The sequence below is a fragment of the Epinephelus lanceolatus genome, chromosome 6 (assembly GCF_041903045.1).
Source record: "Epinephelus lanceolatus isolate andai-2023 chromosome 6, ASM4190304v1, whole genome shotgun sequence".
NCBI lineage: Eukaryota > Metazoa > Chordata > Actinopteri > Perciformes > Serranidae > Epinephelus > Epinephelus lanceolatus.
Window position 1 is genome coordinate 14,566,851 of NC_135739.1, and position 27,333 is coordinate 14,594,183.

The 27,333-nt window shown below is 43.0% G+C and overlaps 1 protein-coding gene across 2 annotated transcripts; it reads right to left on the reverse strand.

The window, feature by feature from the left end:
- dot1l (DOT1-like histone H3K79 methyltransferase) lies at positions 1-26,593 on the reverse strand. Of its 2 annotated transcripts, none has more exons than XM_033621034.2 (28): positions 26,364-26,593; positions 20,557-20,600; positions 20,364-20,438; positions 19,871-19,934; positions 19,270-19,498; positions 18,929-19,023; positions 17,578-17,640; positions 17,417-17,472; positions 17,027-17,106; positions 16,053-16,121; positions 15,852-15,958; positions 13,266-13,307; positions 13,074-13,169; positions 12,610-12,832; positions 12,319-12,426; positions 10,954-11,045; positions 10,721-10,822; positions 9,366-9,503; positions 8,976-9,101; positions 8,237-8,673; positions 8,012-8,102; positions 7,746-7,895; positions 6,125-6,167; positions 5,355-5,974; positions 4,955-5,160; positions 4,573-4,646; positions 3,790-4,482; positions 1-143 (listed from the first exon to the last, which is right to left on the reverse strand). In XM_033621034.2, exons 1-28 carry the CDS (start codon positions 26,442-26,444, stop codon positions 133-135), a joined length of 4,215 nt encoding a protein of 1,404 aa, XP_033476925.1. In that variant the 5' UTR covers positions 26,445-26,593; the 3' UTR covers positions 1-132. The 2 variants fall into 2 exon arrangements, with proteins under 2 accessions (XP_033476925.1, XP_033476924.1); XM_033621033.2 differs by lacking the exon at positions 1-143 and adding an exon at positions 2,351-3,101.
- Between the last annotated feature and the right edge of the window lie 740 nt (positions 26,594-27,333).

The window sequence follows — 27,333 nt, forward strand, 5'->3', positions numbered from 1 at the left end:
AGAGATCCCAGTACAGAAGCCGGTCTTGGAGGCGGTTGGGTAGTGCAGACGTTACGAAGCACCAGTGAGTGAGGAGAGTGCCTTGGTCCACACCTGGACATTTGCATAGTTTATTTAGTTTTGAGGTAGTTTTCAACAATTACCTGAAACATCAGAGAAGACAGAAAGAGATGATGAGTGTTTCTGTGGGCGACAGAGTCTAAGCAGCAATTAAGGATGCACCGATTGTGAAACTCTGGGCCAATAATGTTAAAAATAACAATTTGGCCAGTGGCAGACACCTTTGTTTTGGTAGAGACAGAACTAACTATAGAACAAGCAAACAAGCACACAAACACACGCATGTACACACGTGTACAATCTATTTTGATTAAATAAACTGAAGAATATTTTCATCATCAATGTTACTATTATTGTTACAATAAATATACATAACCAGTAAGAAAACAGAACATGACAGAAGAAAAGTCACTAAACTTTACAAGCTCTGTATTAATGTTCAACTACTGAGGAACAATAGAACAGGCATTTCTTAGCAGGTACAGGAGGCTCTACAGAGGCACACACATCTGCATGACCTGGCTGCTAGGTCGATAATGAGGTCATCATATGACAGCTTCTGTGAGAGTTCTGCACTGATGCTGATGACAGCAAGACCATTTCCATTCCTATTACACTGTTGAAGGCAGGTATGTGAGGCAACTGACTGTATTAATAACAGCATTACTAATCTAAAAGCATGAGCACACCACTCGGTGTGTGCCGAACCTGTGGCGAGCGCAGCTCAAACCGCCTTATATCTGAAACTTGGACAGTTAATATTATACTTGTGATTATGATTGATAATGATCATGTTGGGCTGTTTTGGTGCCCTACGCACAGTGTGTGATGCACGTGCTGTAGCGGCAGCACTGGCACAAATTCATCCACACAAATTTATTAAACAACCTTGAATATAAACTTTAGAGAAATCGTTAAAAAAACTTCTTTGGGGCGTCGGTGGCTTAGTGGTAGAGCAGGCGCCCCATGTACAAGGCTGTTGCTGCAGTGGCCCGGGTTTGACTCTAGCCTGTGCCCCTTTGCTGCATGTCACTCCCTCTCTCTCTCCCTTTCACCCACCCTTGTCTGTCCTGTCCATTGAAGGCTAAAAATGCCCCCAAAAATATCTTTAAAAACAAACAAACAAAAAATTCCTCAAAAGCCTTTGTACTAAATATAATACATTAAAATTCCCTCTCTAATATCTATTTTATATTGCTGTCAGAAATTTCTCCTTCAAACAGCTGTATTTATGTAACTTTCTTGCCAAAATCTACTAATTTACAAGATTACATCTGAACACAGCATTCACAAAACACTATTTTTTTACTGAAGAGAGCTTGAGCACACTATTATGTAACTCAATGCTATCTCTGTTAGCTGTTAGTTCTGGCCACCGGCTGCTAACAGCTTACATTAACTCATTAACCTGGAGCAACATCACTTTTCTTGTGCTGCGTTCGGACGCCTTTCCCAAGTATGTAAACCTTTGAACTCGGGGAAAAAAAAGAAAAAACTAGGGAAAAACTATATTTATAATTTTTAGTATTACATATTTAAAATTATGGTACAGATTTATCATCATGATTATTTATTTAAAATTATTACATTTAAGCACTTTTTTCCAGTCATTTTCTTGTTTGTCCGTTTTCTTTTTTAAAACTAATCTTCTTGTTTTTAATTTTCTCTTTTTACCAATTTCTTGCAGTCGTTTGAGGTCATTTCCTCTGTTGTTGCTCATTGCCTTCTTCCTATGTTTTTGAAAGAAATCAAGCCAATTTGCTCAGGTTTTAAAGGGTTAACTAGCTCTTCTCCTGCCGATTTCAACATGGATTCATTGTTCACAGTGAAGCATCATCAGGGAAACAATAGGGTGTGTCCTCTCGATAGTCAGTTTACTGCATCCTTTTGTTCTGAAGGCGTCGTGGGGAAGATTTCTGTTCGTCCCAAACATGTTTTCTATGGTTCATGGGACAACAGGATGTCGTTAGTCATAAGACCTGTTTTTCAGCCTGCGCAAATTGTAAGTGACACAACAGAAAAACAAAGGCCACTGCCATCAGTGATGTCATATTATTTGCTGATAGGTGAATATCAGCTGATACCAAGGTTTTGGCAGATAAACCGGTGCATCCCTAACTGCAATCAACCAATAATTCACAACATGATCCGGTCACTTTCAAAATCCATTCATCACCCAGCACAGTTTTTATACTTTGAATCTAAAACTAGCTAAAAGAATTGACTTACCTTGTTCAATCAGAACAAAAGCTTGTGGGAGCAAATGAAAAACAGGTATCCTGTGTCTCTCACTCCCTACCAGTCTCTTTCTCTCATTCTCTCCCTCTTTCCACCTTCTTATTGCCCTTCGCCCTTCCCCTCTTCATCCTTCCCCCTTCCCCTCACCCCCAAACCCTATCTAGGTCGGGAGCCAGGGAGCTGGGAGGTAGTGTAGGTACCATGCATGCCCTGAGTCCTCCACATGCTCCCGCCACCACCTGAGCTGCTGACCTGTGTTGGAGGGGGCAGCCGGGGGGAGTAGTGCACTGCGAATGGACGAGACGAGGAGGAGGTTGACAGAGAGGAAGAGGAGAGGGAAGCAGTAGCGGCAGCAGCAGCAGAGACAGAAGCAGTGGAGGCAGAGGTGGAGGAGGAGATGGAGAGGGATGACTGTGCTCTCTGGTGGTGGAGAGAAGAGTGGGACAGACGGGAGGAGTGGAGGGAGTCTGATCGAGATGATGGCGGGGCGTCAGAGTGCGTGGGTGCGGAGGAGGAGGTGCTGTGCAGGGGTGGAGGAGGGGGCAAGGTGAGCGTGGGAGGAGAGGGGCTATGCAGGACTGACTGGGTGCGGCTGTGCTGGGCCTGGGACAGGGAGTGGGGGAGAGGTGAGGACGCAGAGGCCAGGCGCGTGGAGGCTGGTTGGGGGGTGGTGTGCTGCTGGGTTTGGGAGGAGGTAGAGGAAGAGGAGGAGAGACTGAGCAGAGAGCTGAGGCCTCCAGAGGTGGGCAGCGTCACCCCAAACTGATGGGAGGACACTGTGGGAACCACGTGGTGAAATATACCTGCAAATCATACAGCAGAAATGGAGGGAGGGCGAGAAGAGTGGAGACAGAGGAGGGAGGAGAGAGCAGACAAAAGTGGCACAGAGAGCGAGAGGGAGGGGGACAAAGAGAGAAGCAAGGACTGAGCCAGGTTGTGCATAGCGCCAAGCAAGTCTTAGACAAGCACACAGAAAGCAAACAGAGTCAGTTCACTGTGACTGTAACTACAGCAAATGAGTCGGCCAATTTAGCGCTTGCACTGAAACGGTTCTTATTATAGCAAAATAGATTTCTGTGATGGTTTCAGCTCACGAGTGAAATGACTCTGACATACAATCCAACAGATACACCCACAGAAAATGACAATATCGTCGTGTAATAGCTGTGTAAAGCATTCATGGCTTCAGGACAAATTATTGGCTCAGATTTTCCTATTTTTGTGTTTAAATGCAGCATTTTCCACGGGTGTTTCCCACTGCAGCATCAAGCAGCCAGTCCATGTCAAAGCGAGGCAGCACAGAGAGTCAGTCAGTCAGTCAAACTGTCAGTGAAGTGGACAGAAAGACAGCAGCATTGGACCTCCACTTACCTGGCTCATTACCTCAGATTCACATTACTTTTTATCGGCTAAGACTATGACCTAGTTCTTCACTGTTAACCCATCTTCAGGTAAAACGTTACATGATCAGTTTGTCTATATGATGCTCACCTCCAGCCGCTCCCCCTGCCAGCCCAGCACTGGAGAAGCTTCCCAGGGCAGAGTGTCCGTTGACAAGCCTCGGAGTCCCACTCACCGTGGATCCGCCTGTCTGGGCCCCGAACAACGATTGTAAGACTGAGGTCCCTCCAAGCGGGAACTGAGACCCCAGGTACTGTCCCACAGAGGATCCTGTGGTCGAGGAAACTGCTACAGGACTGCCCCCCACCTTCCCACTCAGAATACCCGCTCCGCTGTTGGCTGCAGCAGATATGAAGAGGTTCTGACTGGCCAGGCTACTGCTCGTCTTCAGCTCCCAGTCCCGTGGGGCCTTTTGTTTCTGGAGGGCCTGGCGTTGGTCTGAGCCGCTGCCGCCCTGGGCACCACCACCACCGCCGCCACCTCCACCCCGGGGCCCTGCCTCCTGACTGAGGAAGGGGTTGGGGTTCATGTAGCTGGACGACTCTCCGTCACTTCCTTTCCTCACCTGCTGATGCTGTTGCTTGTGGTCAGAATCTGAGTCCGTGCCCCGGCTCGACCCACCCATGCCGAACGGAGAGCCCCCCTGTCTTAGGTCAGAGTTGGGCTGCTTGGGGTCAGAGATGGGAGAAAAGGTGGATTTCCACTTGCTGGTGGAGGACAAAGAGGACGAAGAGGAGGCCTCGCTGCCTGTGCTGTTACCACTGCTGCTACCAGACTTCCTGACTAGTGGAGAAAAGATGACACACATGTTGGCATTAAGAGCCAGACATGCAGGATTAATGTTTTATATTGTGTGACATTTTCTTTTCTTACCTCTTTCACCATCCCCGAGTCTGCCAGGTCCATCTCTGCTCTCCAAGGATATAGTGGCAATTTTTCTTTCAATTCTAGAGACAAATAACAATAAAAATTCAGAACAAACAGCCACAAGCAGCAACAAAATTAGTTTGAATCCTATAAAAACTGCAACAGATCTGAAGCAATCAATTCTTTTCTCACTAACTTCAGATTAAATACAAGTAGTAAGGTAAGGAAAAATTGTCACTGGTCACTTGGTTACAAAGAAAAAACCTAATAAACGTCAGAAAAAAGGAAAAATATCCTGCAGCTGTAGAGACCAGTTGTTTAGCAAAAAGGGCAGCTTAGCGGGTACACTGTTGTTTATCTTATCTTCATATTACAACCACTGTATTACCGCGAGCTGGAGCTGTCGGCAGGGTATCCTGAGTCCTCGTCATCAGAGCTGGGGGCCGAGGAGTAACGACCTGTGCCATTGAGCTCCAGGGGGCGCTCTCTCTTTAAGATGGGAGGCTGGTCCAGGTCAGGCCCGCTGGGGCTGCGGCTTGATTGTTCTGGGGAGGAGATGGCAGAGATCTCCAGTGGCTGGTTGATGTTGTTCACCTGTCGGGACAAACAACATGCATATGACACTTAGAAATGTGTAGTGTCATTATTCTGTAGCCATTACACTGTGCATTCAACAATGACTTTGTGGTGATAACTTATAGCAAAAAACTCTCAATTATCAATTTAAACCAAAATATATAACATGTAACTTTACAAATATAATATCACATCGGGTTCAGGTGACTCACCATGGAGTTGATGTTGAGTGGCGATCCTGAGGAGTGGTTGTTGGAGCTGAGCCCAGGGAACGACCTCCTCTTTGGGGATCCGCTGGCGTTGACAGCCACCGTAGAGCTGCGTTTCCTTCTCCCCCGCTTACGTCCCTCTTGAGAGCCGAGGCCATGAGAGGAGTGCGATGACGAAATATGCGTGGGCGTCTGAGTGTGCTGTGTGCCGGGAGACTGGTGGTGGTGGTTTCCATGGTTACTGTGGTATCCCTGCTTGTTGCCAGTGTGATGGTGGAGGCGTGATCCTCCGGCCGTGCTGCCTCCACTGCCTGACGAAGAGGAAGACGAGGAGGAAGAAGAGGAAGAAGAGAAGAAGATTCTCCTACGCAGTTCACTGTCCTGGGGCTCCGTGTCAGATTCACCTCCTTGGCGATCCTGTCCGTCTTCTGGAAGAATCCTTGGGGGTCCGTCTGCATACTGGAGCACCCCGCCAGTGCTGAGCGGTGGGCTCTGGATGGGACCTCCTCTGCCCATTGGTCCTGTCAGAGGAGTGTTGGGGTGTGGAGGAGGTGATGAAGAAGCACCATTGTGGTCCTCAGGATGGGGACCACCATTCATCAGTCCTGAGCTGGATGAATATCCTGAGCAGAGACCAAACACTTAATGGTTAAGGATGTACAGGAAGAAGACGCAAATATAGAACATAAAACCTGAAATAGTCACAATAAGCAACTGATCATTCTACGGTAATATTGATGAATATAATTTAATGGTTGATGAATAATCCTTACCATTTGTCTGACCTGCCTGAGGCACAGGACTCGGAGTACTTCTCTGAAATTATGAATGCAGGCAATACAATTTAAAATCTAAATACACAGTATCAAAACATGTCAAAAGAATTATATCTCGGACTGTTAAGGTAAAACAACTCGAATTTGATCAACACAGAGTGTCTACATATATCAGAATCTTAAACTCAATGCTTTTTAAGAGCTTTTCAAGATACTTTTTAACCAAATTTAAGACTGACTTTTGGACAAATCATATTTTCTTATTCACCTGACTTCCAGGTAAGTACACTGTGAGGCCAGGGTGTCCAAAATTTTTTGAATTGGGACCAGATTGGATAATAGGGGGAAAAAAAAAAAAAAAACACATCTGTGGGTCAGCTGGTCTTGCATCATATGTTTTTTTAAAGTCACGTAAGTAAGTATTGAACTTTCCACAGCCTCTGAAAGCTGCGGCCCTCGCTGTCAACTTTGCACTTCTTTACTGTCTAGTACTTTGCGAAAAATGTCTGCTGCTAGGTAACCATTTCTTTTCTTGTTTATTGTCTGTTTATGAAAAAAGTTCTTTCTAGGTAGTTCCTTCTAGGGGTGTAAATCTCCAGTTTAATCATGATACAACATTATATCAATTCTTTGGACAATGATACGATATGTGGCAATATTACAAAGACTGCCACGTTCCCGACACCGTTGGTTTAAGTCACTGCATCTCCCAAACAACTCGCCTGTATGCACGTTTTTTCAGCCGAACATTGTTTAAACAGAGCAGCTAATGTTACTGTAGTGAGATGTTAGCAGGATAAAATGCCTGGCCAGAGTAAATGATGTTATCCTCATCGTCTTTCTCTTGGCTGCTTGCCTGCTGCTGTTGGTCAGTGACATAGACTTTCAAAATAAAAGTCTATCCTAAAGATGATGATAAGGATCAATGTTTTCAATTTGCATCCATTACATTAGATCGTTGATCATTTAATCAATATATCAACCCCAGTTCGATGGATCATTACACCCCTAGCTCCTACTTGGTGCATGTCTTGACACTGTATGACAGCACTGCCCTTGTGAGGTGAATGGAAAAAGTGCAAAGTTAACTTTCTTGATTAACCAGTATCAAGTAGCGGTAAGCCTTGGGCCACAGTTGACCCTCGGGCCAGACTTCTGACATGCCTGCTGTAAGGCGAAGTACATATTTGGTCCTTTGCAGAGGTAGGTCTCATATAGGAATATGGTTATGAGACGGAGCTCTGTTAAGCTAGATTTTGTCAACAGGTAAGATCAAGTATAAAGTAAAAAGGCAGCATGAGGTTCAGCAGTAAGTTAAAGATTTGAAACATCAGAAAAATTGATTTTAATAAATTAAAATATGCATAAATTAAATAAGATAACATGTTTGTGGTGATTAACGTCTCACAAATCCAAATTTAAGACTAGTTATTATCAACAAAACTAAATTTAAGACATTTTCATACTTTTTAGGGACCACAACTCTAACTTGAACATCTTACTGTGTGCACATCAATCTAATTCTTCACTAGTGCACACTTCATTTATCACATCTGCACTCAGTAGTAGCACCTTATGACAGTACCTACATTACATACAATGCACTGAACACACTCACCAGTCTCTCAGCACGACTAGGCAGCACCACGCTGGCTAGTGGGATGCTGACTGGTAGTTTACTTGGGTGTACAGTGCTGAGAGGGATACTTATTGGAAGGCTCGTAATGCTGTTGTCACCCTGAACAGATGGGCTCCTCTCCTTACCACCCTATATGAGACAACAAAGAGGAAATAACATTGAGAGAGAGCTGCAAGGAAGGTAGAAAATGTCCTGACAGATCAGCAGTGCAAGTGCACAGACTGCAAAGAGAGATAAACATTTACCCTCTCGAAGCCTTTATTCTGGGCATCAGATGCATTGGGAGAGGGGCAGTTCAGTTTGGCTCCAAGCGGAGAGTTAATGCCACCCAAATCCCTGAAAAAACAAACAGAAACAGGCAAATGTAGCTTCAACTAGTAAGCTATCTGTAGCCTTAAGGAGCAACTTCAGGACCTTGGAAATAAAACAGCTGATTTTTGAGCACTAGGGAAGTTTTAGTGCCAACCAACCTGTGTGTGTTCAGCCCTGGGCCTCTCAAGTGAGCAGAAGCAGTGGGGTCCTGGTTAAGGTGCCTCCGCAAGGCAATTTTGGCAGGGGAGAAGCGTGTGTAATCAGGAAGAGCGTGGGAGGAACCTTGCTGCCTCTGCCTGGCATCAGGGATGGTGGGTACAATCTCGTGGTCTGGAGAGATGGGCAGGTAGCGAGAAAGGAGCTCCCCCTTGGAGTTGGCCCGGTCGAAACACGGTGAGCTGGTGCCATTCATGGACAGCTCTGGGCTGACACCATTGAGGGCTGGGGCCAAGGACAGCCCGAGCTTAGAGGAGTCCATGTCATTGGAAGAGCGTGATTCCAGGCTCTTTCTGTACGGGGAGCCGTCGCAGGGGCTGTACTTCAGGTGGAACAGCTCCTGCTGCTTTTGCCTTTTCTCCAGCTCCACAATACTGATCTACAAACGGACACCAGGGGGAGCCATTACACCAGAAAACAGGCACTCTATAACAATACTGAAATGTCTAGGAAAATGTTTGTGACAGCAATTCATCAACTCTTCCTGAAAGCTACATTTTATTCAGTGTAGGTGACAAAGATATATCCTTTGAAAAAACAGTGGGACGGACTTAAGAGGGCGGAAGGATGGAAGAAGAGGCCAGAAAACACAGCAAGTATGGAGGAGTGTACAAGAGATGGAAGAGAGAGATACAAGCATTTGGTAATTAATCCACCAAATTGAGGAGGCGGGCAGCGTACCTGCAGCTCCAAGCAGTGTCTCTGTTTCTCAGAGATCTGTCTGCGCAGTGCCTGCTTCTCCTTCAGCAAACTCTCCAGACACAAAGAGCCCCAATCAAGCTTCAGCTCCTCACATCGAGACTTCAGCTGGAAAACAACAAAAACACACTTGCTGTTATTTGTTCGCTTAGAGAATGCTTGAGTGAAATGAAATGTATTTTCATATCCGCTTGAAGGGCAAGGCTGTGTAGTACCCCCTGCGACAGTTACAGCTGAACTGAAACTTCAACCACCATTACGCAAATGCAGAGCAGAAGGAATGGTGACAGGTTTGAAACTCTGGGTGTGATGCTGTAGTAAGAGGGAGGAGGTTACAAAAGCATTCTGTAGTAACAATGCCTGAGGCCTCACCAGTAGCAGACTGTGGTCTCTCAGCAAGGCCATATCTCTCTCAAGCTGCTTCGTCTGCTCTTTCAGCTGACGATTGTGGGCTGATATCTCCTTCTGGGCCTGCAGCAGGTCCTCCACAGTCAAGGCTTTCACTCCCAGCTGCACGCCACAAACACAGACACACGGTCATACATCAGCTACAAACACATAATGCCAAAACAATTTAACATCAGTAACAATCCCTTCTTCGCAGACCTGCTGCAGTGATGTAGAAGTGTACACAGGGTCTGATCATTGTGACCTCAAATCACTATTGGGTCTATTTTAAGCTTTAAACATAGCACATGTCGTTCTACACCCACAGGGACGCTGCATGTGTCTAAAGGCCTTTGCACACTGAGTTTGTTTTTTTCGTCTGAAATTGTTGCACGTCTAAAAACAAATACGACTTCACGTTGTGTCAATCATGTTTGTACACTGAGTCTGGAGCTTTTATCCGTTATTAAAATTCTTGCAACAGATTTTCTGCGTTTTTCGCACCCGTCAGAGCCTTAAGAGACGTTCGACCAAGAATCAGTGAAGAAAATGTGGCGGCGGGACAGAGAAACAACAAGACAGAGGAACGGGGCGCACAGAATCATTTCATAACTCAGACAGCTCACTTTCAAATGGTGAGATAGTAATTTTCAGGTGGATGATAATGGCGAGAAGGATGTGGACCGCACACAGAATGTGGAGGACAGAGAGGGAGGACAGCTCCGCCCCTGCGGTGCCAAATGACAGACAGGGAGGGAGTGGTGACAGCCAGATAGGTAACTCCAGTGGAGAGAGGTGAAGGAGGAAATGTGTCTTTACATTTTGTCATGTATTGCCAATTTTCACAATGAACAGAACAATAAAACACATCGGAATCAGTGGGCAAGGTTTCTGTATGTAACGTGTTTTTCCGGCCTTCACATGCAAAACTTGAAGTTTCAACCAGAGGAGCTCAGTGTTGAATTAATGCAAACTACAACACAACACCGCAGGAAAACACCCACAGTGTGTTCTTCCTCTCTCACACGCCAGTTGTGTTTAAAACTTCAAGAATTGGGATATACATGGAAATGCATATAATCTTTTCAGGTTGTGCATCAAACAGCTGCAGTGTAGAGCTTATTGTTGGTGCACATGCTGTACTTTGGACTTGTGTGTATATTTAATAATAGATTATCTAAAAATAAAGGAACTAAAAACATGGCTGACAGACAGAAGTAAACATGGAGAACAACTGATGCACATTTCTGGGTGTTGTAATACTGTCATACTGTGCAGTAATAGTGTTGATTGTGGCAATACAGCTGTGTAATAAAGAGCAATAATGCAGCAGTTCCCACCTCATCTAGTTTGGTCTGAAAGAGACCTTTGATCTTGTCCTTGTGAGTCTGACAAACAGAGTGGAGTTGCTCCGCCTGCCCTGACAGGTCCCTGTGTTTTTGCTAGAGACAAAAAAATAAGAATACAGGTAAAAGGTTGGGCAGAAATGCAAAAGATTATGATGCTTAATATTGCACTGTGACACTTAATATGTGCTGGCATGATACGGCAATACAGTGGCATTACTTATTACCTTCTCCTGTTCTAGAAGCTGCTGCAGGTTGGAGCGGTACTGAGGGGTCTTCATGTAGGACATAAACTGGAGGTATTGAACTTTGATGTTATCTGTAAAAAGATGTAGGTCAGGGACACAGAGGGAGCAAGAGAGCAAAAACACAGGATACATTATTAGTTAGGCTGTTGGGGAAATAGAGCTCAGACACCAAACAGACTGACTTATAAAACATTCAGGATGATAGGACATTTAAGGGGCCACCAAAGTTGTTTTCCCTGAGACCAGCATATTTTTGTAATTCTTTGCAATGTGACCGCTGCATATTTACGCTACACTACAGATGCCAGCAGCATGACAAGGCGCTAAGTGTTTATGTTGCACCGAGTGCTGCAAATTTGGCGTTTTGTTTTGAACCCCCGATGGTTGAAAGATGTTCAACTTTGGGTAAAACGCTGCACTGGTAACTGTCACTTTTTAGCCAGCTGTCCAACCCAGCCTGTCTGACATCATCGCACAAAATACTGAGCCCCAGCCTGACCAAGCCTGACCCCCCAAAAAAGGACTAGTCGGCTTCTAATGCCAGGACACGGCCCGGAGGAAGGACAGAGAGCCCAGCACGCTGTCCAAGTGACCACCTTGTATTTAACTTTGGCTAACTTCGACTCAATTATCAGGACCTCCATCTTCTCTTGTATTCTTCTCTCCGACCTCGTTGACAGTGACACCGACACTTACAGCTCCCTAACCCCCTCTTTTGTTTAACTGGGCCGGTCACTGGTCAAAAGCCGCCTGGCTACAACAAAAGAAACAGAAGATGATGACGATGTTGGATTTAAATTTTAATGTAAGAAATATTCAAATAAATTTAGCACCGTGTGCTTCATCCAGAGCAAGTCCTCTACCTTGCGCTGACATCTTTATCTCTGCGGACATTGCTTATCATAGCAACCAGACGCAACCAAAGCCTTTCAGCTGAAAAAAAGGCTGCACCAGCTGGGTGTTTCCCGAGGAGCACCTGGTGTTTTCAGCTGGCAGAAAAACACTTTGGGTGGACACAAGGCTGCAGAACTCAAACTAATGAATGTTACCCGATTAGATTTTATGTCTCTACTTGTGACGTCTCATTTGCAAACTCTGCTCCTCTCACTGTAGACTGGTGCAATAACTTTTCATAGAATTCATATACAGAAATATTTTTACATAAAATCTTTAAAGGAGACCTATTTTGCTCAATTTCTGGTACACACTTGAATTTTGGGTTTCTACTAGAACATGTTAATGCTTTTATCCAGATTTGTAGTCTCATATAATATGTACGACTTGACAACAACTTTGAACATGACAGATAAAACATGAATTCTTTATGAGTCTTCGTCAGCTCACCTAGCAGTTGCTGCAGACCAGGAGGAGTCGGGCTCAGAAGCAGTTGACTAGAGGAATAGTGCTGGACCTTGGGAGGTAGCTGGTAGAAGGGAGGTGGCCGGTATGCATCTGTACACACAAGAAGCACATTCATGTTAAACTGAGATACAGTCATAAGTCCTTTCTGTAATATGAGGCAGCTCAAGGTTTTCCATGATTGGTTACATGTTCCATTCAGAAAAAGCAAATGTGCACTATTATAAAGCCTGAGGGTTTTATCTGGCATATTGTAATGTGTGTGTGCCCTCTGACCCTGAGGGGGCGCTGCAGAAAGGGTCTTGGCGTGCAACAGATCCAACGCGCTCTGATTCTTCTTGTTTTTCTTCTCAGCAGCCGGGGCGGCCTTCTTGGGTCGACCACGCTTCTTGTTGTTCAGCTTGCGAGCTTTGGGCAAGAGCCGAGCTCTTCGGGGTTTGGCAGAGGGCTTGACCACTGTCACCAAGGTAGGACGCTCTTCCTCACTGCAGGAGTCCTGCTGTGATACGCATACACAAACACACAAGTACATAATCATACAAAGGGCACAAAGAGCTTGCCTTGCTGTGTTAAGTTGACTGACATGTTTAGAAAACAAGAGATAAACATTTCAAGGAAAAATATGACATACAATATAGCCGAAGGTAATGCAATTAAAGTTGATTCATATTTAATCCCCATCCAGCTGGCACTTAGAATTGCTTCCCACATTAAGTCTCGTAAATCCGAGCATGTCCTACCTTGTTTTGTTCTTTCGGTTTTGTGGGCGTGGTGCTATTGCTTTTACTGTCCTTCGTATCCTTCTGCTGACGTCGCCTAGCTGCCTCTTGTTCCTCCTGAAATAACATGATCCAATTTAATTATTTGATACGGAAATTATAGAGAGTACAGTGACTCATGTTAACACACTGAGGAAGAAGAACATGACTTACCCTGAGTTTAGGATTTTTGAGACTAGCAAAATAGTTTTCAAGCTGAAAAATAGGAGAAGGAAAATTAGAATCATCACAACATTCTACATCAACTCAAATAATCATGGTGTTTACAACTTTAAAGACTTTAAAAAGATTGTTTCACACTTTTGGCTGTAACCTTATTTCAGAACCGTCACTGTGCGTGCACAGTTTGCACCCTGTTCAAACAATGTTTCTTTCATTTTATCTTAATTTACATTCGTAAAGTAAGACTCTTTTTAAAGCAAACAAGACCCTGAACAACACTTCATGATTAATTGTTGCACATTGTGACATGTTTTTTTGTAATACAGTCAATACATAAAACATGAGGGTTAGTAAAACTCAACTGAAACTAGTTCAAGTAAAGCCTGAGCATGTCGAGGCTTCAACAGATGATAATGTTAATCCAGATTGCTTCAAAAATTCAAACACAGATACTGTGACATGTAATTGTAATAGAAATTGCTGACCAGTCTGTTTTGTCCTCCAGTGAAATTTTTGGATTATGAATGCAGATTATTAGTCATTTGCTCTAACGCAGGCACACAACCTACGTGCATCAGGTCATCTGTCCATCAGTTGCAGCATTTGTTGTTTGTCAAACATGAGAAGATGCACGGCTTGTGACCAGTCACCATCTGTCACTGCCAGTTCTCTTACACTTGTTTACCAATCAATCCCATGAACTGTTGAGATGGGCTCATCGTTGGTCCCAAATCTCTCATCAAATCCACCCATAACTTCTCCCTCTCCATCAACGGCTGCACTCTGCCTGCCCCGCCAGAGACTCTCATCCATGCATTCACTACATCCAGACTGGACTACTGCAACAGTCTCCTCTATGGTTTGTCAGCCAAAACACTCAAGAAACTACAGTATATCCAGAACTCAGCTGCTCGTCTTCTCACACACTCGCTGACCCCATCACTCCCATCCTTCATAACCTCCACTGGCTCCTCATCCCCCAGCGTATCCACTTCAAACTCCTCCTCATCACTTACGAAGCTCTGCACAACCTGGCTCCCCCCACCTGTCTGAGCTCCTCCACCGGCACACTCCCTCCCGCACTTTCAGGTCTGCTGAAACCAACCTCCTGCACCACTGCACCTGGGGGGACAGGGCCTTTTCCATTGCTGCTTCCAAGACATCAGAGACTCCCCCTCACTTTCCACCTTCAAGAAAACCCTCAAAACACATCATTTCTAAACTGCCTACAGCCTCTAAAATCAGTATACCGCACCCTTTCTGCATTATTTCCCTCTCTACCTCGCTATGGATTCTTCTTCTTCTTTTTTTTTTTTTGCTGCCATTCTTTGTTAAGCGTCTTTGAGTATCCTGAAAAGCGCTATATAAATCCAATGTATTAATGTTATTATGATGAAAATGGATGACATGACAGTGCCCCAAAAGTGAAGCCAAAACACTTCAATCTCCTCCTGGTAACTGGCTGCAGTCAGGTCATAAAGCCCACCCACTTCAAGTAAGCGTCAAAGTACATGTCGAATAAATTTTTCTCCAAAGATGGTTCCTGTCATTTTAAGTAGTTCTTATCACGCTAATGTTTGTTTTCCTGATACGTTTGGTTTTAATTAGTCATTTGATGCCATAAAAAGGGGAGGCTGACGTCATGATTGACAGCTGTGTGTGCCAGTCTGTGTGCTGGTTGGACGAGGGTATGGGAGGTCACCAGCGCAAACGGCAGCGGGTGTATCTGGGATATTTCGGCTTCATTTTGTACAGTGGGATGACGTGAATATAAGTGTTTTCCATCTTTACATAGAGTTATGAATCAAAACCCACCCTCTAAAGCAGTGGTTCCCAACTGGTGGGTCGAAGCCCAAAAATGGGTCGTGAATGTGTCAAGTTTGTAAAAAAAAAAAACACACTTTATTTTGAAATACAGTAAATATCCTGCACAGAGCTTTTATTTTGAAGTGCTGTTTCCTGTTGTAGAGTGAGTGAATAGCAGACAGCTACTTGACAGAGACCGCAAACTGGCTTGACGATATGACCAAACACAAATATGACACTGAATATCTTAAACTGTGTGGACCTTGAACTAATGACTAAGGACAAGTCTGGACCCCGTGGCTGGACCAGTTGGGAACCACTGCTCTATGGGTACAAACAAAGTCAGCTCACCCACCATTGGCTGCAAATATGCAAAAAAGTTATTAAGCGAGAAGAGTAGCCACATCTACTACAAGTGATAACACAGAACAAGATTGGCACTGGCACTTTTTAAATAGCGTGCAAGCTCTCTCGCTAGGATTCCCACTGGTAACCTGGGATTACTTTAACCAATTACCAGAATGACACACTCATCAGTGTTATACATTGCACTCGTGTCACCCTCTGTGTCCTCAGACGGCTCACTCCTGAGACTGACTACTCATTAAGATACCAGCTGTTATTATGGCAGCCTATCTCCTGAGTTTACACTACTCTTTGTCTCTAATGTATAATGTGTTTGTGCTGCTTCGGCAGCCAATTAGTTTTATTGGTCTGTCTAGGTCTCCTCTAGCAGACATTCTAGTCTCTACATTTCGGTTCAGCGCTTACTATAGTGCGATCTATGGTATGCAGGTAGTAGGACACCGGCTTTCCAGTCCAGGACACGGAGCCCCTCAGTGGAGAAAGCTCCACCACACGCATTATTGTGCCAATATCTGCGGGACAATGAGAGAAAAAGCATGTCAGATACACACATCAAAGGAAGCATGAGGTATTAAAATTTGATTTCCCGCTGTTGGTAGTACTTACCGCTCAAGTTTCGACTGTTTATTCTAAAATTTAAAGGTGCAAAAGGTTTGGAGGATACAATTTTTCCACCTGTGAAAATACAAAAACAACAAACAAAACAAAATTAATTTTCTCCAAATAAGTTCTTGATGCTGTACAGTGGACTCACAAAGTATCTCATGACATAAATAAACTATAAAACACATTTACTTCCTCACTTAGAGACAAGACTCCATAAACACATTCATCATACTGTAAGGCTAAGTATATAAAACTAGTGAGGTGGCATAGTGGGGCTGTGAGGTCAAAGGTCAAGTGTCAAGAGTTGACACAGTGGCTACTGGATATCACCAGCCAGTGTTATTTTAATCACCGATGACAACAGCTGAATAAATATTTTTTTATCCAGTGAGCCAAGGCGCCATTCCCAGTGCTCCCAACAGAAGGCCTCGATGTTTTCAACACAAACTAGAAGCTGTCATAAGCTATAAGCTAGGCTGTCAGCACCTGGTATTTAAAAGCCTGCTTTGATGAGTTTCCTCCTGACGCCTCATAAAATGTCTCTTTTTTATTGTGGCTCATCAACCGTCAATCATCTACCATACAAGTCATTTAACGACATCTGTAATGACAAATTAGCACATAGCTCAAAGTAAAGATAAAGGATCAGAGAAGTGAGAATCATATATTTCTCTCTCATTGTATTGGTTAATAAAGATTGCTGATGTTAAGTTACTTAGTATTTGAAGTGACAGTCTTGTGGATGCTATGAGCTTATAAGTGACTCCCTAAATTTAGATGTACAAATACTTTCCAGCGTAAATACACCTAATATACCGACTTATGGTTGACAAAATGCATTGTCAGAAATACAAGGGGAAGATTTTGATTTAAAAAGCCACCCATGTTTAACCAAGAGTCAGAATGCTGCAGCTGTTTTTAGGAACACTTCACCTATTCATGACTATAATCCACAAGTAGTGAAAAATACTCACCTTCCTTCATGTTAGCAAAGCGCTCCTTCAGCTGGTGATCTACCTCTGGACCAAAGGCAAAGTTATTCACAAAAATAATACTGCAAGACAGACAAGACAAGAAACATTTTAGATGTAAAGCTGGTGGTAGAAAGGGAGATTAATGTTTTGGTAAAGTCCTGCAGACACAAAAACACATATAAGTCTCCTGCATATGATGCTTTTTATCTAGATGACGAGAGTTACACCTGTTTATCTGTAAGTGAATAAGTTTCATAACGGCGGCTTTTATTACCCGACTGAACCTTTGCATTATGATACACAGCAATTCCTATTTTTTTAGTCCCTTTAACCAATAATGGTCTAATTGTGTCTTTCAGACTGTTACGGAGTCCTGGTTCGATTTAACACCTTGTGTTGGCGATCCTTTCCTTCCATTCTTCAGACAGAAAGTCCCCCCTCTCCAGCTGAAACAAACACAGCAGAGTTAGGTTTAAAACCCTGAACACACGTGGATCAGCAGAATAATATTTAAAAGTTTCTGAAAGTGTGCATCATGATAGTCTACTCACTGTGTACTCCCCATGTTTCTTCCCATACCATTTCATCCACTTTTTAAACTCTTTATCCATGGACTGAAAGAAAGAACGTGAAAGTTAATATCCAGACAAAATGATGAAATGAAATGATTTAAACAATTAACAATCAGCACAGCATGAATGTGTCCCAGAGGCCGTTCCAGAAAGAGGGATTAGCAAGTTAATGAGAGCCCTTGAGTGATATTCTGCATATTGAATTCAGGTTTTGCAGAAAAGCCTGTTACTGCCAAGTTTGTGTCTTTAACTTTGATGACTAAATAGGGATTTTTACTACTGTATCGAATTGATGCTGAACCCTATGTCGTAGCCTGATGTGCACCTCCCCAGGAATATAACTACACGCCATGGTGACACAGACTTCCTGTCTATTTTTGTAAGCTAAAACCATTTCCCATAGTGGAAACAAAGCTTTCATTTACTTTAATTTCACAGATAAGAAACAACAAATTGTGAAGACAATAAAGCCTCCACAGAATTAGCATTTTAGGTCTTGTGTGTGATTTATCCTGGCTTCATATGAGCAGAGGAAATCTCTGGTCTAATTTATGTAAAATGCCATAGGCTTGTTCTAATGACGTTAGCATGTTATAATTGTTTGGAAAACGCGTTAAGTCTTGTGAGTTGTAACGGAGCCGAATATTGTAAGGTTACCTTTGTTAAATGTTGCTGTTGTCCCTGGTTTTATATGAGAAGAGGAGAAGATCGCTAGCTGCTAGGCTAATTTATACAATGTAAAAAGCCATAGGCTTGTGCTAATAACATTAGCATGTTGTATTTGTGGGGAAAATGTGTCCAGATAAAGACAAGTGTTTGTCTGTGAATGCTGTGAGTTATAGTGAAGCTGAAAAGTGCACTTGTGTTTGAAGCTGTTTCTATCAAACCATACTTAGTGTGTTTAATGTGTGTTTTGAATCAACTCAACTTTACAGCAGTTCACAGAAACCCCGCCGCTGACTAGTGTTTTGGAGGTGTAACTGCAGAGTGACACAGACACACCACCGCACAAGCATAAATGCTCACAACAGCATGGGCCACGTGTGTAGGCTACAGCGTAGGCCTTGCACAGAGCTGACGCACAAGTATAAATCCTGCTTTGGTGTGCTGCTCAAGGGTAATGATGAGAAGATGAAATGTGAACCTGGAAATTCACTTTGTACACTTTTCTGTTTATTTTCCGGAGGTTATTTGCACTACACCAACACTGCGTCACTTCACTACAATGACTGAGGAAGTTGTGATTTTTTTTGACACTGTTGTGTAGCCTTTCTATGCTCTCTTTCAGGAACACCCTTCTGGTCCTGTGAGACATTTATGTAGTAGTTACCTCTGCATAGGTAGCTGGAATGTCTGCTTTCTCTACACCGTAGTAGTGTTTACAGTTGGTTGCTGCTGCAACCTGCAGCACTACCTGCCCGACTCCTGCAAATAAGAAAACAATACGTTACTGTTTTACACCAAACAGAAACACCTAGCCTGTCAATATAGCCACCTTGTTTATGACATATTGAAAACCATTTTTTTCTTTAACCCACATCCTGACCTAATCCCACAACTCTTAACATCTTTGTTGTCCTTTAAACATCAAAACATTATCAACCATGTATTTGAAAGGTCTGGAGATACACTACTGACTGACATCCTGAAATAACATTAGATTAGACTAACCACTGCCAAGGTCAACAAAGGTGTCATCTTCCATCATTTCCATCTCGTCGATGATCTGAGCCACCAGGTCGAAAGAGGTCTCTCCGTACACCTCGGGGGAAAAGGGCTCATAGTTGTTCAGCTTCTCCGGGTCGGTCACTGAGTGGTTGTACACCTGCTGTAGGATGTGTCTCAGCAGCCCGTTGGAAGGACGCTTGTTTAGCTTCATGGGCTGGGTGGTCCCCTTCCACTATAAAGGTGGAGTTATATATTTATTCACACTAAAGCACTCAAATCAAAGTATAATGGCTTCACTATGCAACACTGTGGCAATGTTATCCAGTAGTGCTGGCGTTTCAAAGAGGAGGACACAAGTTCTGGTCATAAATGTGGACTAGAGGGCAGCTGTGAAACATCTTGGTCAATAACTACAAGTTAAAATCAGTAATTATAGACACATATCTTTAACATTATTCATGTTAGACAGTGTTGGTTCATGCACAGTACAAATTTAGAGTACACTGTAATAGACTCACAGCGCACAGATACACTCTCAGTGACTAATATTTTCACATTCACTTCACCTACACAGCACTACAAACCCTCACACATATGGACTCACCAGCTGGTGAATGCTGTCGATGGCCCTGTTGTACTTGTCACAAAGTCTCTGCATACTCTCGAAGCTGTGAGAATAACGACACACAAAATGAAGACAATCATTTTGCACAACATGAAATCCAACCCTTCAGTCCAGCACAAGAACTATTTTTATCTTTATGTAACTCTGAAAATACTACAATAATATAATGGCGTCCACTGTGGCACAGATATAACAGTTAGATAACAGTTACTGACACTTTTAGATTTGATTGTATTTTTGGCTTTAGAGAACCAATTTAAGACTTCTATTTAGACACACAGTACAAGCAGGCTGTTAGATCAGCAGTCAGCCTGACTAAATAAAAGTGCTGACACTGTAAGAAGTTTTATTTACTTTGTCATAATCTTCACATATTTTGGACAAGTCCCTTTAGTATGTTTACCAGTTTGTTTTTATTTTTACAGTGCCAGCAACTGACTTGACTCTGACTTTGATGCGACTCTGAGCTCACCTCTTGGTGTCATAGTCAATGAGTACGTAGTTTTCCATGGCCAGTTTGAGGTCAGGGATCTCCTCACACACCCACCTAGAAAAAGCACCACGCATACAATCGTCACTAGATCATACACCCGAAACAGTCACTTGCGTTCTGTGTGAATGTGGGAGTGTGCACGTGGGAGTTGAGTCAGAGAGAAGTCATTTACCGAATGGTCTCGATGATTTCATGAGCAGCATCATGGTGTTTATCCTGAAAACAGAGAGGGGGAACAGAATGTTAAACACCTCTCAGTATGACCCATTAAAGCCACCAGCACCACAAAGTACAGCTTCCAAAATGATCGTAACGTTTAAGCCATCACCTCTAAAACTGTCAACAACAACTGAATATTATAGCCTTCGTGACAGCAGGATTTATTGCAGGACTGTTTTATTACAGTGTGTTTGTTTAAGCTCAGTGTACCTAACAAACTGGCAGTGCAGAAAACCCAAAACAGTCCCTTGAAATATATAAAACTCTATAAACCAGGTAGCACAACACATAAAAGAGAGTTTACACAATCATTTTCTTTCAGTTTCTGGTATATGTCATTAAAGTTTACCATTTACTTCAACTTCAAACTCAACTTTCTTTTATCATTACAAACAGAAATGTTACAAATAAGAAGAAATAAATATGATAACGCAGAAAATATCTGAATAACAATTTCCTGTCTGGCAATTTCTATTCTTTCTATACGTACAAGGCAATCTATGGTGAGCAGAGGTGAATGTAAACACACAGACACACTTAAATAACTGAATTACAGCTTCATGTTAACACAATGCAATGACCAGAGTGTTTATGTCTGATTTATCCTCTTGTAGCAGCACTATCTCACAGACACAACAATGACCACAACCTGAATGCTGTTTAGACTACTCGGGAACTCAGTGTTCACAACACATACTATCCACCTTATTCCTAGCCCCCATGATACCTTGCGTGAATTATGGGTGCAACTTCCGGCGTTGAACCGAAACTGGCCATTTCCAATGGTAACAGTTTGTTAACAGTATTCTCTTCTTGTTTCAAAGAGCATCTGGGAAATAAAACGTGGAACACACCACCTGTTGTAGCTCAAACGGGATTATGTGATCATACCTCTGCCATCTCTGACAGCCACCTCTAAGCATTGTTGTTTTTTTTCTCTTTCAACTGAGCACGCTAGCAATCAGCTTGCCTTGCTCTGTTAAAATATTGTTAACTTTAACAAGGCCCAAGCTAGCTTAAGGTAAACATCTGCTCCTTCTACAGATGATTTATGATGACTTATTAAGAGATACTAACACGTTCGGCAAACATTTAACATAATTCAGTATTAAAAGTATTATATAAAGTGAATAAATGTGATGTTGACTAACCACAGACAGTCTATGGGACTAACTAGCTTACTGCTACTTCTGCTATGTCATTGGAAGTTGCGTCCATAATCATTTCTACAGTAGTGCTCTCAGGAATAAGGTGGATACACTCTGAGTAAAGCAGATTCCTGTCATTACCAGTCTATTATATAAGCCTGTACATTCATAAAGTTGGCAGTTTATGCATCATAACAGTGGTCTGTAGACACATCACTCGGATATACCTGACTTTATGTATAGAAAGTAGTGGTGGGGGAAAAATCAATTCAGCATAGTATCATGATATTTTTGTGTGGCAGTATAGTATCGTCACACAGTGCCAAGTATTGATTTTTTTTTAATCATATAAACTAGTAATATGACATACACAAAGTGAGATTAACAGACTGAAAACTTCATCTCATTACATAAAAGTTTTCCTTTGGGGACATAATTTACAGTTGGAAAAAGTAATAAAGCACAATATATTGCAATATATTTTATCGCAATACTCAGCATATTGCAACATATTTAAAATCCAAATTATATTGTATCGTGACTTAAGTATCGTGGATCCTCTGGTGATTCCCACGCCTGATAAAAGGGCTGCACACTAATGTTTTCATGGAAGGACGTAAATCAAACCATGATTCTATCAAGAATAGTCAACGGGTTTAAAAAGCGGCTTCATGGGACACATCTTAATTTAGGATTAGTTACTTCACAACTATGAAGTCACTTCACAAATACACAATAAGTCCTAATGTGGTGGAATCTGCAGAATAGAAAAAGACAAAACAAAAACTTCAAAGTTAAAAGGACTTTGACAAAATGCAGTATAAGCTCCTCTCTTTGTGGAAATAATACAAGCGTAGGAACAGTGTAATAATCTCTACTGCATTTTCCTTGTAAATTGTAAATCTCCGAGAGAGACTACAGCTCAATTATTCAGATGGTCTGATCAATAAATCCTCGTCTGTCTCACAGCGCTTGTTTGCCCAAAAAATTAATTTGTCTCTGTTGACAGACAGCATTAATCTGATGTTAAACCTGCCTTCATGTCATTTTAATTAAGGTTTAATTTCATTTGGAGTAACTCTAACCTTCCTGCAGGAAATTGGTTCAGTAAATTTAAGAATTGGCTCAATCAGACTACTCCAAACCACGTCTTTGATTCAGATAAATCTGGTTCAAATAGGCACTTTAATCTAGAGGAAAGCTTATTAAAATAAATGTAAGATGAGTTAAATTGATCCCATGCAGGGATTCTATAGTTAGTAATCTTAGCTGGAGTGTGCTGAGCAGCTCTGTGGGAGTAATAGGACTCAAGTTACACCCAGAGCGCAGCCAGCCTGAGCCTGTTGCCTGAGCTGACCCACTGACCCACTTTCTGTCTCCTGCTCCAGCACACTGCCAAGAAGAGCCTCTGGTGGAGGGAAAGAAAAGAGGGGAAAGTAAAGAGGAGGGGAAATCAGAGGCTAAAAGGAAAGAAAGTGAAAGCGAGAGGAGCTAGAAACCGTGGCGAGTGAGGGGGCCAGAGAGAGGAGGGGAAGCCTGGTATTTGTCAGCTGTTTGAGGCCTGGCACAGCAGCCACAGCTAACAGCTCACAACCTGGAGCTCCCGGCTTCCCGCTCAATACTGCCCGCCACTACTACGCAAACTTCCGCCAAAGCTCAAACATGCATGCGCACACACTCAAATATGCATGGTAACACAGGAAATCTCCTTCTATTTCTGTCAGCACGGCGTTCCGCTTTCAGCTATGTTATCAAGCTAACTGCTAGCTGTGTTGCCAGAGAGCTGCATGACCTACAAATCTTCTTCAACATATATGAGCACGACAGATTTAACACACTGTGTTCCACTTGACAGGGGAGGTGTACAAGGTGTGAGAGTGTATGAAAGAGACTGTGTGAGCAAGCAAATGAGATGCCGAAAGGGGGGAGGTCACCTGCTCACACAAAGACGGCACACAGCAACACCAGCACAGGGCTGCTGCTAAAAATAAACACCCGTCTGAAAGCGAGAGTCAGACAAAAAGAACAGGAGACCCTCCTCTCTCCCCACTGTGGGTATACTGACGCATGCACGACTCCTCCTTTTTACACCACCTCTTCAGTCAATCTCTCCTAACATCAGCGGTTTGTGAAGGGGGTTTTACACTACACATCACTCCACTACGTATATCTCAGCAGCCTACAGGACCAAATGACTAAGGCAGACGCGCCACTTATTCCCTTGTACTACTTTTACTTACCACAAAATACAACTAATACTCTCTGTGGCTCATTACGAACACAGAATTAGTAACTGTGGCTAGCGGTGTTATTTATATTTTCTATCTTTAAGTGAAGATTTGTGGGAAAAAATGTGCATAGTATTTGATAATTACAAACACACTGCTATCTAGTGTAGCTGTCTCGACATGCAACTGACAGTAACTAATTGCACCCTTGTAAAAATGAGGTGAAGCTCAATGGTGAGAACCAAACTAACCAGACATTCAGCAATACTTAAGCAGCAGTGTGCCTTTTAAATGCTATGTAGGCTTGGTTAGTGCCAACACCCAGAACCAGATGGACAAAGAGCTGCACCACACCAGAGGTGCTCTTCATATGGAAGCATTTACAGATGCACAGATGTGGGGATTTAGGGAGAGATGGGGAGCAAACGGAGAGAAACGCAGAGCAAAAGAAAGAAAGAATTTTTACGGGCTTCATTCTAGAGGCTGCATTAGAGTAAATGCACGCCTTATATTGCAACAGCCTTTACAACAGCCATGTTGTGTGTATCACAACACAGACAGCACTGTGTTCATGCTCTGTGGGTGAGATAAGCAATCTTAATGCTCTGTGGGAGTGAAGAATGAATCTACATGGGGTGGGATCTGTTGCTACCAGCACACAGTTTAAACCGGACTGGGGAAAAAAACACTTGAGCACGAACACTGGCACGTGTTTTTGAATTCTATTAATATAGCATTGCTGAAAAGGAGCAGTCTCTTCAATCATCCTCCCTGTAGAGTTGACCATATGGACATGAGAGGAAGGGAGAAGGGAGAGGAAGTCTTTCCTCTTTGAAAACAGGAGGAAGGCACTGCATGAATAGGCTGCATATTACAGAGCTCCACATGCAGCACTATCAGCTGTTTCTAATTCATTGCAAAAGCTAGTCCTAGTATAAATAGTTGTCATGCAGGTCACCAGTATGTGCAAGAGTATAAATTCCTGACATGCTTGCTCTTGTGTTTATCCTTACAGACCATAACATAAGGAAATGGGCGAGGCAATAAACTCGGGTGGGAGAAACTGTAACTGTTATCAGATTGTAGCCAAGCGTAAAAGGGAGAGTCAACTTTGTCAGCCAAAGCAGAGGGGAGCGGCTGATTACATCAGCAAGTTACTCTGACTCAGTGACTTGAAACTCATTCAGTTCATATTGTGACGAATAACAAAACACACTAAACGCTGGAACTGAAACAACCCGACTGCCAGACGAGGTACAGTGTGGGTGGAGAGGACATGCACAGAAAGACCCCACTCAGACATTCGGAGAATTTCAGCTTTTTTCAGTCAACGCTGTTTGTTTCACCGCAATTACTATAAATGAGAGACACAATTTAAAGTTAACTATACACTCCTGGAAAGACCACAAAACTTTCAACCGCTTCCCTTTCCGTTTATCTTCAGTGAATCAACTGCAATCAGCCTGTGACGTGCTGACAGCATGCTACATGGAAATACCACTGAAAGAGAAGAAGTCTCTTTCTAGGCAAGCATGGCTATTATTGCTTTGAGATGTGACACATCGGGATCAAATTGATGTATCGAGCCCGAGCTGCCAAACTCAACCAGCTGGTCTCAATAATAGGAATGTCATGAGATAAAAACACACACACAGTTGCAGACACTCACACACACACACAGACAAGGCACTCGAGGAATGCAACGCAGCAATTGGCATGCCAACAATATCGATAGGCACGACCTCACAGAGTTCTCTCTCTCTCTCTCTCTCTCTCTCTCTCTCTCTCTCTCACTCACACACACACACACACACACACACACACACATCTATAAATATACACACAAACATCACAGATATTGCACATAATCTCTATATTGTGATTGTTTGCTGGCATCAAACCGTGTATTTCAGCAGAGAGGACAGCTATAACCTATTAATCTAGCAGTTATAACCACTTACATGTGTTTCAATAAGAATCCAACATTTTATAAGAGAGACACTTTGGGCAAAAACTAAGTTTGTGTGACACTGAGTGAAGGGAGGTCTGTTTCAGTCGCTCCAATTTCAAAACACCTTGTTATACTGCCTGTCAATGTGAGCCTCAATTGTACTTGTAGCTACCTAATAACGTTAACGTTACTCTACTAAACTATACCGTAGTCTGTATGTCTGTACTTTCTAGGAACAAGCTATGGCAGCACAATGCACGTACACCATGTCTGTCACCATCCCGACCAGTATGACCCGATTCCCCCCCCCCTCGGACGAGCGTGCCATGGCTCCTTGAGCTAGCCAGTGTTAGCACAGAGCTAGCTAACAAAGGCAAAAAACAGAGACAAAATCTAAACATGTAACGGGTGAGATTAGAGGTGTAACACTTACGTATACTGGTAACGGCCATGGGTAGCCAGCAGGTTCTGCTCCAACCGGCGATTTGAGCTTTAGCTCCAGCTTTTCTCCCATTATCCACTTCACGGCGGCTTGGCTGTGATAGATAGCTAGCTAGTAACTGCTCTCTGTTAGCCAGCTGGTCGGTTAGCGAGCGAGCTACAACGTGAACATTTTGTGAGAAAAAAACGTAGAAACGCGTGAATTAAAAAAGACGTCGACGCTCGCCGCGCTGTCACTAAACACACGATACGGTTGAGTGTGTGAATGTATCTGACTCGGTTTTGAATTTTGAATAAAATGCCTGTTTATGTCCACTGGCAATAACACATCGTCCGTATCGCCGCCATCTTGCCCGGCATGAATAAATATGGCAGGGGGCCACTGGTAGCGGAGGGGACACAGACGTCACCGAGGGGACCGTGATCTCAGCGCGTGGGCCAGCAACACGGAGCACGAGCGAGCACCCGTCCCACGGCTCGTGACTGTGAGAGCATAGTTACCATCACGACTTTTTCCAGCTTAATACAGACATTATTATTTAGAGCTGGATGAGTATTACATCCTAATTTAAACCATGATGAAGTGACTTATTTTCACAATGAAAACAAGTACTACCAGCCTTTAATAAAAATAAGTTTATATAAATAGTTTGACACTTTATACAATTAATTAAATATTATTAAGCTTGTTCAACATGAGACAAACTGCACCAGGTGTTGATTTCCACTTAAATACACACATTTTCAGTCACATAATAAGGGCATAGCATACACATATTGCGACAGACAATTTAATCACACATATATATTACACTTATCTTACTGTTATACAATATTCATGGGGAAAATCATCACTTTCTGCATTGTAGCCTGCTGCAGTAACGCACAAATGACAAACACACATTAACAAAACATCTGCACATCTGTAAACTTGTTAAAACTTTCTTAACATCTATAAAAAT

What these genes read in the sequence shown, in the direction of transcription:
- dot1l (XM_033621033.2), bottom strand. Translation starts at nt 26,444, where the DNA reads ATGGGAGAAAAGCTGGAGCTAAAGCTCAAATCGCCGGTTGGAGCAGAA. An exon ending in AACCGAAAGAACAAAACAAG is followed by an intron (nt 12,833 to 13,073) that starts GTAGGACATGCT and finishes TGCGTATCACAG; the next exon opens with CAGGACTCCTGCAGTGAGGA. An exon ending in AGAATAAAGGCTTCGAGAGG is followed by an intron (nt 7,896 to 8,011) that starts GTAAATGTTTAT and finishes TGTCTCATATAG; the next exon opens with GGTGGTAAGGAGAGGAGCCC.